We start from the raw sequence: 15,200 nt of genomic DNA, 5'->3' as shown, positions 1-15,200 counted from the left end.
TTCCATAGCTTGGTGCACAAAACACATCTATAAATGAAGAGCTTATATATATATATATATATGTATATTTATGACTGGCTACTGTGAAAAGCAGAAAGACTCTGAAACTAGCATGAAAAAATACTTAGTTGAAAAACCAACAATAAGAATATTAGAAAATGCCAGACTGAAGTTTGCTTAAGCACCAAAATTATGTTCCCACCCCCATTATGGACTTAATAAGAAGAGTCTGGTAACCTCAGCTGTAAATTCTTGTATTAAGCACAAGGTAACAGAAAGTAGTTAGATGTTTTTACTGGTTTTCCTGCTCATCATTACAGATACTTCTTGAGTCTGCATTGGTGTGTGAGCATGGGTACTTGTACTCCTCACATCTGTAGCTCCCTTTTTAAGGATTTTAAACTGTGATTAAGGTTTGGAGGTCCCTGGATAATAAAGCTGACTAACATTTCCTCCACCCGCACAGTAGCAATTTTTTTGTAGCTTTATTGAATTTAAGAGTTCAGACAGCACTAAAGATCTTCCTGAATATAAGTACTGTGGTTTGCTTTTTTCAAATTTCATTTTGGAGACAGGAGTTGCTATAATTCAGTCTGTACCGAAAAGCTACATCAGTCTTTGTTATGCCCTGACTACAGTTGAAAACAAAAAGGTTACATCTTGCTGACCTTTATGGTCTACTGTGTACATTTATAAAATCAGCAAAACCAAAAATGGAAGAGTTCCACAGAAAAATTATTATCGATATTTTACAATAGTGTTTTCGATATTTTACAATAGTGTTTGTCTCCAAATCCTCATCTTTGCAAAATGTTTCCTGTTTCATAAGCAGAATCAGCTGCAAGCAGAGTCCACAAATGCATGTGTGGCAGAACTGAAGGAATAAAGCAAGCATGGTGAATTTTGAGCAAATCTGGATAATGCTTTGAGGAATTATTTGGTGTGTGGTCTGAGGCAAGAAGCCACAGAGAGGCGGAAGTTAATCTTATGTACTCCCCAGCTGCAGATATGTCTTCTTGAGAGCAGACTGCAGCAGGAGACACAGAAGAAATGACCAAGAGACCAGATTAATACCACATGAGCCAAGTGTCAGCCTCATTATATGTGTTTTCACTGAAGTTGAAAAGACTTTAACTTAGATGGCCGTCATTTCAAAGAGAAGTTGTGACATGTAAAAGTAACACTAATAAATTAAACTGAAAGAATAACGTCTGTGACACTAAAGGGGAAGTATCAATAATAAAAAAATGGTAGGAAAAGAAATAAAAACCAAACAAATAATTCCAGTAGTTTAATTCCAACACATAGAGAGCATTTCAGGGAAATTAAAGCAGTCCCAAAAATACATAATAGGGCCAAATACAATAAATATTAGGTGGAGATCATGCTCAAATCTCTTCGATGGATAGGCCTGACAGTAAAGAGAAGAGAGTGAAATCACAATTATATTTTAACTGTTTAATCACAGAAATTATATAGATCCTTAAGCTGAAACATCCTAATGCTCATATCTTTAAAGCAAAATAAATTTTGACATCACTTGTGACTATAATGTTCATGCTGCACAACCAGATCTATAGTCAGCTTGACAGGACAGATCCAATCTGCACCTACTCCCATGCTGTTTGGTTAAGAGCTATCTTGCCATTAACTTTTGTATTATGCTATGCAAAAAATTTGTTGAGTTATCTTAACAGATTGCTTGCAAGAGAGACTATAGAATATTTTTTTTTCTGGGGAATCTTTTTTCTAGGCAAAAGACAAACATCTAAGTCTGCTAGAGTTAATAAGTAGCCTACTCTGTCCTGTTCTATAAGAGGATAAAACTGCCCTTGCTATTCCTTATACCCAAACCTTTCTGTAAAAAGAGAATGATTAACCTCAGGGTGGGCTTTTTTTTCCCCCTGGCACTCATCACAATGCTACTGGTGTGTTTCACAAATAATTTGTTTTCATAACACCTTTGCTCATGTAGGAAGTATTACTATCCTCATTTTATAAGCAGCAAAGAGCCAAAGAGAGATTACAGTCTAATACATTTATAAATTTGGGGGTACAATGGATAACAAACATATATAGGACCTGATATTTCATAATACTTAACACTTTATGGCACTCCCTATACTCAAAGTTTAGTTCCTGCAGACTATCATTGTGCCAAAATGTTCAATATTCTTCCCTCTCCCTTTAAGCAGATTCCTCCTCTGTGTTGCTTGACCATCAGCAGGAGGAGCATGAGGAACTCAGAAGAGTCCCCCAGCTCCCTTTATGCCCAGGGTATCTTCACAGCACATGGTGAAGGACATGAGCCTTTAGTGTCCTACAATCCTGTATCATTATTCAAGCTCTTATGTGTTCCAGTCTTTTTTTGATTAAAAAAAAAAAAAAAAAAAAAAAAAAAAAATCCATTGTAGTCATTAAGAATCTTTCTAAAGTTCAAAAAACCCCACAAACTCTTCTACAATGAAAGCTGGTGTTGGACCTTTTTTTTCTCAACTTATTTAGTTGGAACCTTGATGGAGTAGCTGCTCTGTGAGGTATACCATCCAGCTGAAATGCATTTCCTCATCCAAAGCCCTATAGCAAGGTATTTTACACACTGCATTTACTAATAGTAATCTTTCTGTGTCTTCCATACAGTGATCTCAAAATGTTTTTAGCAATGCCAGTGGGTCCAGTCTTGTAGCTCCTTAACACAATTACCAGCTTTGAAGCACTGGCAGTTGCTGTTCTTGACTGGCTTATGCAATGAGAAGAGGAAGTACCAAGGAATAACTAAGTAATACATAGCTGTGACATAGTCTAAATGCCATGTAGGGCATGTACAGACTGGGTTCCAATTACCACTCCTCAGATTATTCAGGCACATCAAGCTGAGAGAAATGGTTCATTTCACTACATAGTACTTCAAGCAGAGATTTTTGTTAATATTGTCTCCCTCCTCCTGTCCTGCAGTGTCTCCCACTGTATGTTGGCAATAGGAAATCATCATCACTGCCAGGATGGATAGAATTGCCAGTCTGCATGATCTCACCATCTCCCTTCATCCCCCTTGGCCTAGGACTAGGGCTGCCCACAAAGCAAAACCCAAGAGAAGCAGCAAAACTGCTTGAATTGAATCCACTTCTGAGCCTCAGAAAGGGCATAATTTGCACTTCCCAGTTCTAACCTTAGTAAATTTTGTTTTAGCTGCTTAAGTGGTTTAAACTATGCATTGCCCTAAGGAGTCATTGCTTGTGTGCACTCAGGGATGCTTGGAAGCAAAGGTGATGCTAGTCTGTGAATAAAAGCTAACAGACGTTAGCTTTTAACAGCAAACATTACTGTTCATAATACTTGGTGTACTTTCACAACATGTGCCTTCACCCAGCATCTTCACCTGTAAGAAGCTGAAACAATCACAACTTCCTTCCATTTCTCACATGCTACTCACTTTTCAAGCTATTTCTGCCAGAACCAGGTAAAGTGATAATTTAAAGAGCTTGCAATGGTTTGGATGTCTGGTTGTACCTCAGAAACACCAGCAAAACTCAGCTTGTACTAACTTTCTGGTCGAGTTTACACACAGTGGTGCCTTAGCGCAGCCCTTTGGCTAAACTACCTACTGCTGACCCAGCTACCCAGTAAGGGTAGCACCAAAACCACACATGTATCTTTTACAGGAGTAGGTTATCTTTTCAGCATCTGAAGAGCCAGCTGAGCAACCAGGCCTAGACGGTGAAGCAGACTAACAAAAAGTGGCCACACCTTGGCTCATGTGGTTATCTCTAGACTCTTTCTGCTGCTTCTTTTCATGTGACCATTAGTTTTGCAGTTGCAGATCCTCAGCACACAATTTCTGTATTGCAGTTATTAGCACTAGTGTTTTGACAAAGGAAAGGTGTCCTGTCATCAGGACATGGGCCATGTGCACCGCCCCGCTTCCCCTGAGACAGGGCAGAAGAGCACAGTGAAGTCAGCTAAGATAACAGTTCAGAGGAAGGTTTTCATTAGCTTCCTTGCCTCCAAGGAACAGGTGCCACAGCTACTAAGATACTTCATGTGGACGAGGGAGGTACTTCGGATTGACACGGTTTACACTTTTAATGTTTACCTCCAGGAAAACCATAAGGAAAACATAAGTATCTAGGAAATACACAGAGACACAACTTTGTTCTGCTGAAGTCAAAAGTCTCTTTCAGTGAATATCAGGAGCTTTAGCATCCCCTAAAATGTCATTAAAATGTATGAGGAGAAGGCACTAAAACTGCAGTCTTATAAAAACCACTTCACATTAAATACAGTCATCCTATATCCTATTCCAGAGCATACATTCCCTTGCTCAGTGTAGTAACAAAATTACTGAATTTATGAACTTGTAACTATGTAACTACTTCGAATCTTAAAGACAAGCTTCCAAAATATGACATACTTGATAACACTAAACATCAGTCACAAAAATACCCTATTCCACCCTCAAAAGATTAAAACACTTTGAAGTTGAGGATAACCTGATGTCCTTCAGGTGTATGTTTATCATAACAAATAAAGTGTATAGTAATAGCATAGTGAAAAATTGAAGAAAACCCAACCAGCCAAAACCCCCAACTTTTTCTTCTTTAACACAGGTTTGCTTGTGGCTCCTTTAAATAGCTTATTACTTCCAAGGGCAAGTGTGCCCACCTTTCTGCTTGCAAGTAGTCTGTAGTGACTTTGACATTAGGAATAAAGCAGGTTATTAATCCTCTTGAAGAGGATAACATGAAGAAGAAAATCCCTGAGCATGTACCAAATAGTATCTATAGAATAGGGTCAGAGAAGACACAATGAAATTGGGAGTGGAAAGAGTTTATATCCCAAAACCGATTACACACTTTTAGACTAATTTAACAGGCACCTTAATGGCTTTGTAAGTTAGTCTGTGAGCAAACCGATGATGCAGTGAGATGCGACAGGACAATTCAACATCACTGACAGTTCAGAGCTGCCAAAATGGGTAACCCACACTCCCCTTCTCCACACTTCTCTCCCACTCATGACACATGCTGCCCCTATTTCTCTTTTTCATCCTTTCTAGTGTTGCTCTGGCACTCATCACACTTCCCATCCCCTTCCTCTAATGCGGGCACGATATCATTGATTTATACCCAGCCTCCACTTAGTACCATGCCTTGATTCCAATTAAACAACATCCTGAATGCTTCCAAAATGCTTCAGCATTCCCTCCCCAACTCCCACACACACTGACTAAAGCTGCGCAGATGTGCTTCAGCAACCTGAAAGAAAATTTACATTTCTATGCGATGTTTGAACCTCTAATATCAGTGGCAGAAGAAGGAAGAGCAACTAGAATCCTCAGGCCCCTTCATTTTCACTTCTGCTCCCCATGTAGGAAGAAGAGTCAGGAACTGCAAAAACACAACTAAGTTTATTGTCCTTCACATATGTTTTCCACCATGAAAGGAGTAGGCATCATATTGCTTTACTAAATCAAGGTTTATGAAGGATCTGATCTTTGGTTTTATATAAAATTCATGAGCATTCATGTTTCTAGTATTCGTAGCCTTTTCCTCTCTTGCACAACACCAGAAATTATGGAAGACGAGAGGGAGAAAAGGAATGAAACTTTTTGGTGTAGTTTCAACATTTCCTTTTTCTTGAAAGTCAGCTTCAATGCATGGGAAAATTCCTCTTTAACTGTAGAAGACATACACTACTGACAGATTATTTAGAGGTAAATGTGAAAAGGGACAGGCTAATAATTCTTTAGGCTAACTATAAAATAGGGGAATGCTTCACAGCTGACACTGTGAGTATATCAAACCAGTAATTGGATGCACGTGTTAGTAGCAGTAAAAAGGCACTGTCCAGTTGTCCACCTTACATGGGAATCTACTTTGAGTGTATTCTTTGATTTACTGTTGCAATTAGAACTGAATGTTCAAAGAAAGAACACAAGTGACCTAATTTAAAAGCAAAGAATGTCTTTAAAGCCATTATTTAGTGTGTGACCTGGCTCACTTGTAACCATTTCTTTCCCCTGCAACTTTCATTGGTTGCACTGTACTCATGAAGTAGCATAATCAGTTTTAATAACCACTCAGCTAATGAATGCAGTTTTAATATCCATTCAGTGATTAAAGATTAAGCCACTTCCTCCTCACTCCTACCCTTGAAGATTTTAACTTTCTTCATAAACACAGAGAGTTTTCCCAGGCTGACTTTTGAAAAGTCATGTAACCGTGTTTCCTGTCTCCTTTTTACTATGTTGTAACTAACAGAGATGTTTTACAACAAATTGGCACTAGAAACAGAAGCAATTAATACAGCTAGGAAAGGATCTTCCTAGTTAATAGAACTAGGTGCCAAGTACCATTGACTACTTTTCAGTGTTCAAAGCATCTGGGCAATGAAAGGCTGCAAGATATTAAAATATTGCATCAAAATAAGTTGTCAAAGTAAAAGGAGAATTTGTTTGGTAAGTACATACAGTTAGACTAGCAGTACTAGCACACCTACCGACCAAAACCCATACGTGTGCTAACATTAATTAAATGCATGCTCCATTTCTGATCTGATAATTTGGTTTTCATAGCCCAAAGCAAGCAAAGATTACTCTTCCATGCAGTCTCATCAAGCTGGCATTGCTTGTTAATGCTGATAAACACTCAAACTATTTGTGCTGTTCAAAGTGGCAAAGAGGTCATTGGTTGATAAACCCCAGAATAGTAGGGTAAGGTAGTTCAGTGTCTTATGGTGACTGCAAGTAGCGGCAGCAAGTGCTCAAAATGTGCAAACTGAAATTTCAACTGGGTGCTGTTTTGGGGAAGGGACTGTAAGAGATTCAGAAAGGTCTTCAGGAAACTGAGAAAACAAACAAAAAAACCAGGCTGTGAAGTGGGCATTATAACAACTCCCAAGTTGACCAAATAATTTCTCTGCTTTGCTGACACTATTTCTATCATCCCAAATATTAAGCTTAAGAACAGAAATACAATATGGTTTACAAAGATTTTTTTTTTCCTATTTAGAATCTTCCTTGTGCAATTATATTACTTGCTCAGAGGAAAAGTCAGACATCCACCATGACAGGAGATGTTGCCCTGTGTTGATACAGGTACCTGCTATTTTTAACTTAAGACACACAGGTTAACAAGATTTGCTCGTAGAAGGGTTTTTCCTTTTCCAAAATGAATGGCTCTGCGGAATAAATAAAAACTCCCCTATTGCAAGACCTGATCTGACTCCCATTTGAAGTGAAAAGGCCCCTATTCACACACACAGCTCAAAGACATCTGAAAGTCATCTTAAAATGCCTTATTTCAAAACAGAGGATCTTATCCTATGAGCGAATGCATCCAAGATGTTTCAGAAGTATAAGCACATTCTATAGTGCTCACTGAGTTAACACCATCTTCAAGGAACCTTTGACGGAGCCACTACTTGAGAACCCTCCCATTAAAACAGCAGTACGGCATCTATAAGCCTGCATGCCCCTTGGTTTCTTTCCTGTGAGGTTTTAAGAAGAACAAACTTCCAATTGCCCCTAACTCTTTTTTTTTTTTCCTTTCTTTTTTTTTTTTTTCCCCAAGTGGTTATAAGTTGGATTTATGAAGACAAAAGTCTTCTTACGACTGTGTATTTTGAACAGATTTATGACAGGGCTACAGAATCAGCACGGAGGGTCCACAAGGCAGGAATGCAGTAGGGGTAACAGGAGAGTGTCATGTAGACCTTAAATAGTATAATTCTTTCCACATTCATAAATCTTAAGTGCCTAAGGTTGTATAGTGTTGGTTATAAATTATGCAACTGAGTTCTGCAGAAAAAAAAAAAAAGACTTAAAGTGAGAAATCATCTCCATAAGAACTTATACATTTCATATTAAAGAACCTGTTTCAAATTACATCACTAAAAGAGTATTATTTCCTATTTTAAGTCTTTTGATTGGTAAAAAAATAAACCAGATCTCTATGGGAGTAAAACAACAAAACACATATGCCTACTGATCGGTCTTCAGAAAACCAGAGAAAAGTTCTCACATTAATTTACAAACACCAGCTCATGATGATTCGATAACCCCAAACAGCTAGCTTACAAAAAATGTTCAGTAGCAAAAGAACATATTTTACCAAGTATTCTAATCTGGTTTGAGCTCTACAGCTGAGGTTAAGGTACCTATCAAGCTTTACGATTTTATTACACCTGAGGTGTTATCAAAAACATGAGTATCAAACTGAGCATACTTAATCAAAACACATTTAATGCTATTTTAATGTATATAACCCAATACATAGTACAAATCTGTATTTGTCATGTATATGTGCACACACTTAGAACCCTCAGTAGTAATGTTCAGCATTTCTAGTAATTAGAGTGGTTCTTTATAGTCTTTTGGGCTACAGAATGAGGCTCAAAACTTTCTTGCTATTAGTCACTATATTGCTTGTCTGATCCCACACTAACTAAAGCAAAACCAAAGACTATCAGGGTCTTCAGCAGATCCTAAAGTTATGTATAAAAGATAACTGCATACTCAGGGGAAAAGTCTGGGGTAGGTTAGCTTGTGAGAAGTAGCTAATGATTTAATGCTAGCCCCCCCAGTAAACACTCTCACTCTGCAACTGCAGTGCCTTTGCACTGTTTGGATTTACCCACTGTGGATGCTCAGAAGACCAATTCATAGAATCTCAGCTGGTGTAAGCCCTTTTAGCTTTGCTTGAGCTAAATTAGCTCATACAGCTGAGGATTCAGCCCCTCCTTGTCCACCTATGTGGAGCAGAGGTGACACCAGACAGTGGCTGTGCCGCCATCTACCGTAGGTTTTGCATAGCACTGCTTGGTCCAAACCCCGCGGGAATCGCTCCAGCAATGCTTCCCACTAATATCCAGGCTCAATGACACAGACTCCACTCCCTAAACACGTACCTAAATAACGGCCCGATTCTGCAATCCTTGCTCAGGCAGAACTCCCCCTACACACTGCAGGTTAGCTGCTGCTAATTAAGCACTGCATATTGTGTTACCATTCTTCAGCTACTAAGATCTATCCTGTAAATTTGAAGTCTGTGTGCTTCATAGCACTATTAACGGTTGCCTTAAAAGTAAATTGAACATAGTATAATACTCAAAAATACAGTCAAGTTTTCCTGAACCAGCTTATCCTATATCATGTAGCCCAATGCATGCCATCCATTAAACCCAAAGACTTTCATTACCTTCAAGAAAGCTTTCCAGGTGCAAGTCAAGTCAGGATCTGCACACATGCAGTTCTTTCTCAATTTTAATATATGGCTTAAGCTTGTCTTGGTCATCCCAGATCCGAAGTTATAATGAAAGCTTTTTTTACTGCTCTTTGGAGGCTTTTTGGTTTTGTTTTTCCCCCAACAAGTACCTAAGTCACCAGAAAGCAGTACAGCTCTCCTTACTCATGCATGCAAACAGCTCTATCAATAACAGGGGCAAGGGACTTCACAGCTGTGGTGCTGCAGGATGAGCTAGTAGTTGCATTTTGAGGACAGATTTCCAGATGTAAGGAACAATAAAACAAAACCTAAAAAGTGTCCTACTTCTATGTAGTGGCAGACATCCTCCAGCTGTGCCAAATACTGCAAGTTCACCCAGCCTCCTGACAGAGCAGTCAGAAGCCACCTCTGTTCCCATTGCCCTATAGGTACAGAAAGGCTGATGGAATAGTTCCAAGCAATCAGGTTGGAAAACATCTGCCAGAGTAAACTTCTAATTTAGCGCACTCTGCACAATATTTATAGAGCAAATCAATGAATGCTGCTTGAGCCATTTAAAGGCTGCCATTTAAAGGCTGGAAACTAAATTCTGTTTTCTGAATGTTTATTCTGACTTTCTCCAACTGTTCTTACTTGACAGTGCTTCACTGGCTGCCAGCCATGAAAGCTGTTGCCTAATTACACAACATATCATGATCTTACAGCCCTACAGATAAGGCTTTACTGCAGCATAAATGGATTTTATACATTAGCATATGAGAAAAGAAAATTAGCCCCCAAATTAGAATATTTCAAAGTCTTGTGTGTCAATAGTCACTATTTTTTGTTTAGGAAAGCATGGTTTCGAAAGAGGAACTTGCATTAGAGATTAAATAGCCTTTAATGTTAAACAGGCTACAATTTAGTGGGCTGGCTGGCTAACCCTTTATGCGTGGCAGAAATCTATTCACATGTAATTACACATTTTAGACTATCTTGAAGATACCATATATTTGCATGGAATCAGTCCAGCTAGGGATTACGGCAGTATTATGATGGCACAGCTACACGTGAGGTTATGAAAAGCATAGTTTTGCTGAATCTTTTGCAACACTTTTCTACGCAGACACCCTTGAAATAAAGGCACAGTGAATATATTCTTGAATGGTCTCAAACTATGTACTTTCACAGAAAACACAATTTCACACTGTAAATTATAATGACTATTAAAGAAGAACGTACAACTGTTTATATTCTGCTAAAAAGATCCTAGTTGTTTTGTATTAAAGATGTTGTACACTAGGTCTGACTTTGTGATGTAAGTCAGGTTACCAATTCTAAGTTTTAAGATGATGGGAGTCCTTTCTTTACTCACTGCACATAAACTTGAGGGACAGGATACAAATATGTATAATAAAGGCATTGTTTTACTTTTATATGAAACAAATTACATTCTCCTCTCTTTCAGTAGATACTCTACAGATGTTACAATAACCATGACATCACCAAGAATGGCAGTTCTCTTCCTGATGCACCCACTGGAAAATGAGGAAAAAAGAATCACACCCCATAGTTGCAGGGGGTTGTTCTTGCACGCAGACTGAAAGAGTAGAAAGATGTGTATGTGCATTTCAGTGTATTCTACCTCTCCTTTGCAAGATCTCACAGAAGCTCATGCATGTGTGCAACTTTACTCACTGAACAACACTGCTGCTTAAGTGGGACTGCTTAGATAAGTAGTTACTTCTCCACATACACTGTTGTCAGACTGGGCCGCTTATAGCCTTTTTGGCAGCAATGTTCTACACAGAATGGCTTGATGTTCTCGGAGATGAACACAACGCTTTCAGAATCCCATTTTAGCGGAATGATGCTGTCGCCCTCCACAAACAAAAGTAATCTACGAAATACAGTGCTAGGACCTCATTCCACACAAATTCAAAGTGAAGCCTTCATCACAGCTCTGTATTTCAAGCATTTGGCTTTCTATGAAATACAGAAGGGAAGGTGGTAAGATTCAGCTGCTTCGACATTTAAAGCTTTTACAAACACTAAGTGTGTGATAAGGTATGATGTTGCAAGGTGGAGCAAGTGGAGTAGTGACATATGATACAGCAGCCCTCTCCTCCCTGTTTGTAAGCCTATATTATGGGTATTTAATAGAAATACAGCTGAATTAAGTGGTGTCTATCATACAGCAGGGCAACCTGCTGAAGGACTCCATCCTTTACACAATAGCTAACAAGAGATCTACTTAAGGCACTTTAAGTTGTTTTAATTTAACAGAAGATTTATCCCCAGGTTTATCTGGATTTATGCAAAACAACCCAAGAACCATAACGTGGTTCTCCATCAGTGAAGCAAGTCAGAGAGTTTCCTCCAACAGTTGCATAACAGAGCTTACTGTCTCTGCGTGCTACTGCAGTGGGATGCAGCCACGTAGGAGTTACAATGCAATATATTGTGATTACTACAGTTACTTCAATTTGAGATTACGCAGGGAGGAAAACCAAATAAACGTTACGTTTCTAGCACTGACAGCCAAAAATACATTACCAGAAGCATGCTATTACTGTAAGCCTAATTAGTACTAGAGAAAAGCCTGAAACTTCAGCCATGGAAAGAGCTGTACGACTTTTGCTTTGAAATAATTTCTTTAAAAAAAAAAAAAAAAAGTGACAATGAAACGCGTGTGAGGTCTGCGCGGACCCAGCCCCAGATGTTTACCATGGAGCGAGTCGCGGTACAGCGCGCGGGGAGCAGCGGGGCGGGCGCCGGGGACGCGCCGGGCACCCGCATCGTCTCCCCGCGGGCGGCTGCGCGGCCGCGCAACGCCTCCCCGCGCCCGCGCAACGGCACCCGCACGGCGGAGAGCAAACCCGGGCAAAAACCCAGCCCGAAGGACCCCCCCCGCCCCTCTTCGGGGCTCGGGGAGGAGGGAGCGCGGAGCAGACAGCTCTTGCGCGGCTCGGGGAGACGAGCGTGTGTGTGTGCGTGCGTGCGTGCGCGCGTGGGGGGAAATCGATGCATTGTTTCAATACAGCGTTCTCGTCAAGGCGCTTTAATGACAGGGGATAATGATTTTCAGATTCGGGAGACAATGCCCCCCCCCCCCCCCCCCAGCTCCGCGCCACATCCTTACAAGTCTTTCTAATTTGCTCTTCTGCCAGGCGAAGAGACGAACTGTGGTGGGCGAAGCCATTTGCAAAACAAACGTAACGGGAGAGATGGGCAGAAGCGGGCTGGCGGGGAGCGGCGTCCCGCAGGAGCCCACCCCACCTCTGCCCCGCGCCCCCTCCCCGCCCAGGCGACACCCTCCCCTTCCCTCCCCAGCGAGGGGCCTGGGGGGCTCCGGGGCCGGGGCTCTGCCGCCGCCGGGGCGCTGGGGGCGGCCGGCAGCCGCTGCCCGGCAGCGCGGCGGCAGAGCGCTACTTACTGAAGGGGCAGTTCTCCTTCTTGGTGCCGCTGACCTTGCCGTTCTTCTCGATCTTGAGAAAGTACTTGTTGTAAGAGTAGAGCTTCCTCTTGCGCACGTCTCCTTGGAGGTGATTGTAGCTCCGCACGTGTCTCCCCGCACTGGAAGGAGAGGAGAAGGACGAGGGGAAGGAGGAGGATGATGAAGAAGAAGAGTTGGTGGCCTCCGGGGACAGCATGTCCTGGCCGAGGTCATGGCAGGTGACAGGCACAGAAGACGCCAAGAAGAGCAGCAGCAAGCAGCAACGAGGCAGGTGGGAAAAGGCTGAGGCACCATTTGTCAGTATCCATTTGCACATTGTACTGAAACTCTGGGCGCTGGAAAATGTCTTATCGAATGAAACATACTGGAAGGGTAAAACCTGGTAAAAGGCAAGTGGAGAGCCGGTGGTTGCTGCTCCTGGTTAGATCCCTCTGAGCTCTGATCTGGCCTGAAGTAAGTGCACCAACATCCATAACTCAGGGGACAAATCGCCTCAGAAGTTGCTGCCTTTTAATCCTTCGAGTCCTCCCTCAGAAAAAAGAGCTGTTGGGTTTTTTTGGGGGGGTTGCTGTGGTTAATCCTCTTTCCTTTTTCTCTTCCCCACCCCCCCCCCCCCACATACACACACACTCCCCAACCTGGTTTGAGGCTTCCCGGTAGTTATTTTGTTCTCTTCCTCACTCCTTTCTTCACCATCTTAGATGCAGAAAGGTCTGAAAAATAGATGACAGCAAAGTGAACAACAACAAAACTAAATAATAACCAGCGGAAAGGGATGCTGGAAGGGATTTTTCACACATACCCCTTTACACACACACATACACTCACACTTTGTGGCTTTGCACCTTCTTCTGATCCCCACCCCCTTGCAAATCCCAAGCCAGTTGCACAACTCGTCCTTTCTCACTGACAACCCCAGAGGAGGCAGTTTCTTTGTTTTGCTTTGAATTCTCCGGAACAGTATTTAAAAAAAAACCCCAAAAACCAAAAAACAACCATCCAGAAGGAGAGAGAGGGAAAAATCCTAACTTGTCGCCCCCCCACCGCCCCCCTTCCCCCTTCCTTTCCTTTCCCTCCCCCTGTGGTTGTAAACAGGTTGGAAGCTGTAGCCTAAATGTCAGCGATTACAAGTCAGAGGTGGGATGTGCCTCTGGTGGTCAACCCTTATTTGCAGGGGGTCAAGCAGCGGTGGGACATCTGAAACCCTTTTGCAGCTGGAGCGAGCGGTGCCTGCTGCGGAGGGAGCCTCGGGAGCTGCCCTCGCTTCCTCCCGGGCTGCAGCGGCAGCAGCAGCCGCCGCCGTCGGCTCGCTGCTAATTGCTCCTAAAGCGTTCTTCTCTTCGGAGCGCCGGCCACCAGCATGGCTTGGAGACTCATGCTTTACTAATTTCCCTGTCTTCCAGGCTGAACCAATCCCCTCTAGGGAGGCTTCCCTCCCCCTTCACACACAGCCCCCCCCCCCCCCCCCCCCCCCAAGAAACTTGTTTTCTAGCGGAGGATTTTATTTTATTTTGTTGGCAGTGAAGTGCTTGAGAAAGCCACCTGGAACTTGTTGCCTGCTAGATCTCCCCCTCCCCGCCCCCCCTCTGGAGGAGGGGTTGGGTGGAGAGGTTGGAAAGAAGTATATACTGCAGGCAGACCCTGGAAAAGCAGATTATATGCTGGTCAGAGTAAAAAGGGAAGAGGCATAATTAGCTCCTTTTCCTTCGTCTTTGCCAGCTTCCATGGAGGTCTTTCTCCCTCCTTTAATGAATCACTGATTTCTCGCTTCCGTTGCTGAAATAAAAAGTTCACACTTTAGCCTGCTCTTCCTTTTAAGCCTCTCACGATTTATTGTGTCTCTTTCCCCACCCTCACCCTCCTTGTCTCAAAAGAAATCAGGGCCCTAAATGACCATTTTCTAATTGCTAACATGAGTCATTTACTGAATCACGCATCTGACTTCAAAGCAAAAGGGGCTTTATTGGGATTGCAAAGGTTTCCCCATAAAATCTGTCTGAATATTTTGCTGTCTTTTTTTTTTTAAACTAATGCAGTTTCCTTTGCCAGAAAGAAACAAATTTTCCATTTTCAAGGCTATTTTAAAGAGATTTTTCAAGCTATTATTTTCCTGGAGGGGCATATGTTGTTGGTTTTTCCTCTGATTCCATCCCTGCTAATGGATTTGTCATTTCACATACTGAAAGTTATGACAGATTCATATTTCTAGCCCATCACTGAACTGTCAAATTTCTGAGTAATTAACAGGCATCTTCCATATGATGTTACTATCTTTTAACACCAGAATAAGGGATCAGGGACTGACAGGATATGGGCACCATGCAAGACATTATATTTTGGTTCAGTGTTTAGTATTGTAAAATAACTGTTTTGGAATGCAAGTACGTGGAACATTTACTAAGAGAATGGAGTAGCGGAGAAGTGAAGCAGTACCGAAACACAGTGAGTAGCTCTATATGTAAACCCAGAACTTTTCTGAAATAGAGGCACTTTAATAACACAGATCAATGGAATGCAATGGAAAACCGCCTATGCAATTA

At 41.7% G+C, this 15,200-nt stretch overlaps 1 protein-coding gene across 7 annotated transcripts in view; it reads right to left on the bottom strand.

Moving 5' to 3' along the window:
• The window catches only part of FGF10 (fibroblast growth factor 10), a 66,256-nt gene extending 51,847 nt beyond the window's left edge, over positions 1 to 14,409 (bottom strand). Inside the window, exons 1-3 of one of the 7 annotated variants that reach the window (XM_030005372.2) lie at positions 14,301 to 14,409; positions 13,299 to 13,373; positions 12,640 to 13,203 (exon numbers count right to left, since the gene is read on the bottom strand). In XM_030005372.2, coding sequence (XP_029861232.1) covers positions 12,640 to 12,976 — 337 coding nt within the window. In that variant the 5' untranslated portion in view covers positions 12,977 to 13,203; positions 13,299 to 13,373; positions 14,301 to 14,409. Of the gene's footprint in view, positions 1 to 12,639; positions 13,204 to 13,298; positions 13,374 to 13,462; positions 13,700 to 13,788; positions 14,277 to 14,300 lie in introns of those variants that run through there. The other 6 variants (XM_030005375.2, XM_030005370.2, XM_030005373.2 and 3 more) reach the window with 6 other exon arrangements.
• Between the last annotated feature and the right edge of the window lie 791 nt (positions 14,410 to 15,200).

This window comes from Aquila chrysaetos, chromosome Z (genome assembly GCF_900496995.4).
Source record: "Aquila chrysaetos chrysaetos chromosome Z, bAquChr1.4, whole genome shotgun sequence".
In the NCBI taxonomy this organism is placed as follows: Eukaryota; Metazoa; Chordata; class Aves; order Accipitriformes; family Accipitridae; genus Aquila; species Aquila chrysaetos.
Note: the sequence above shows the minus strand (reverse complement) of the source record. Positions and strands in the feature narration are given on the sequence as shown.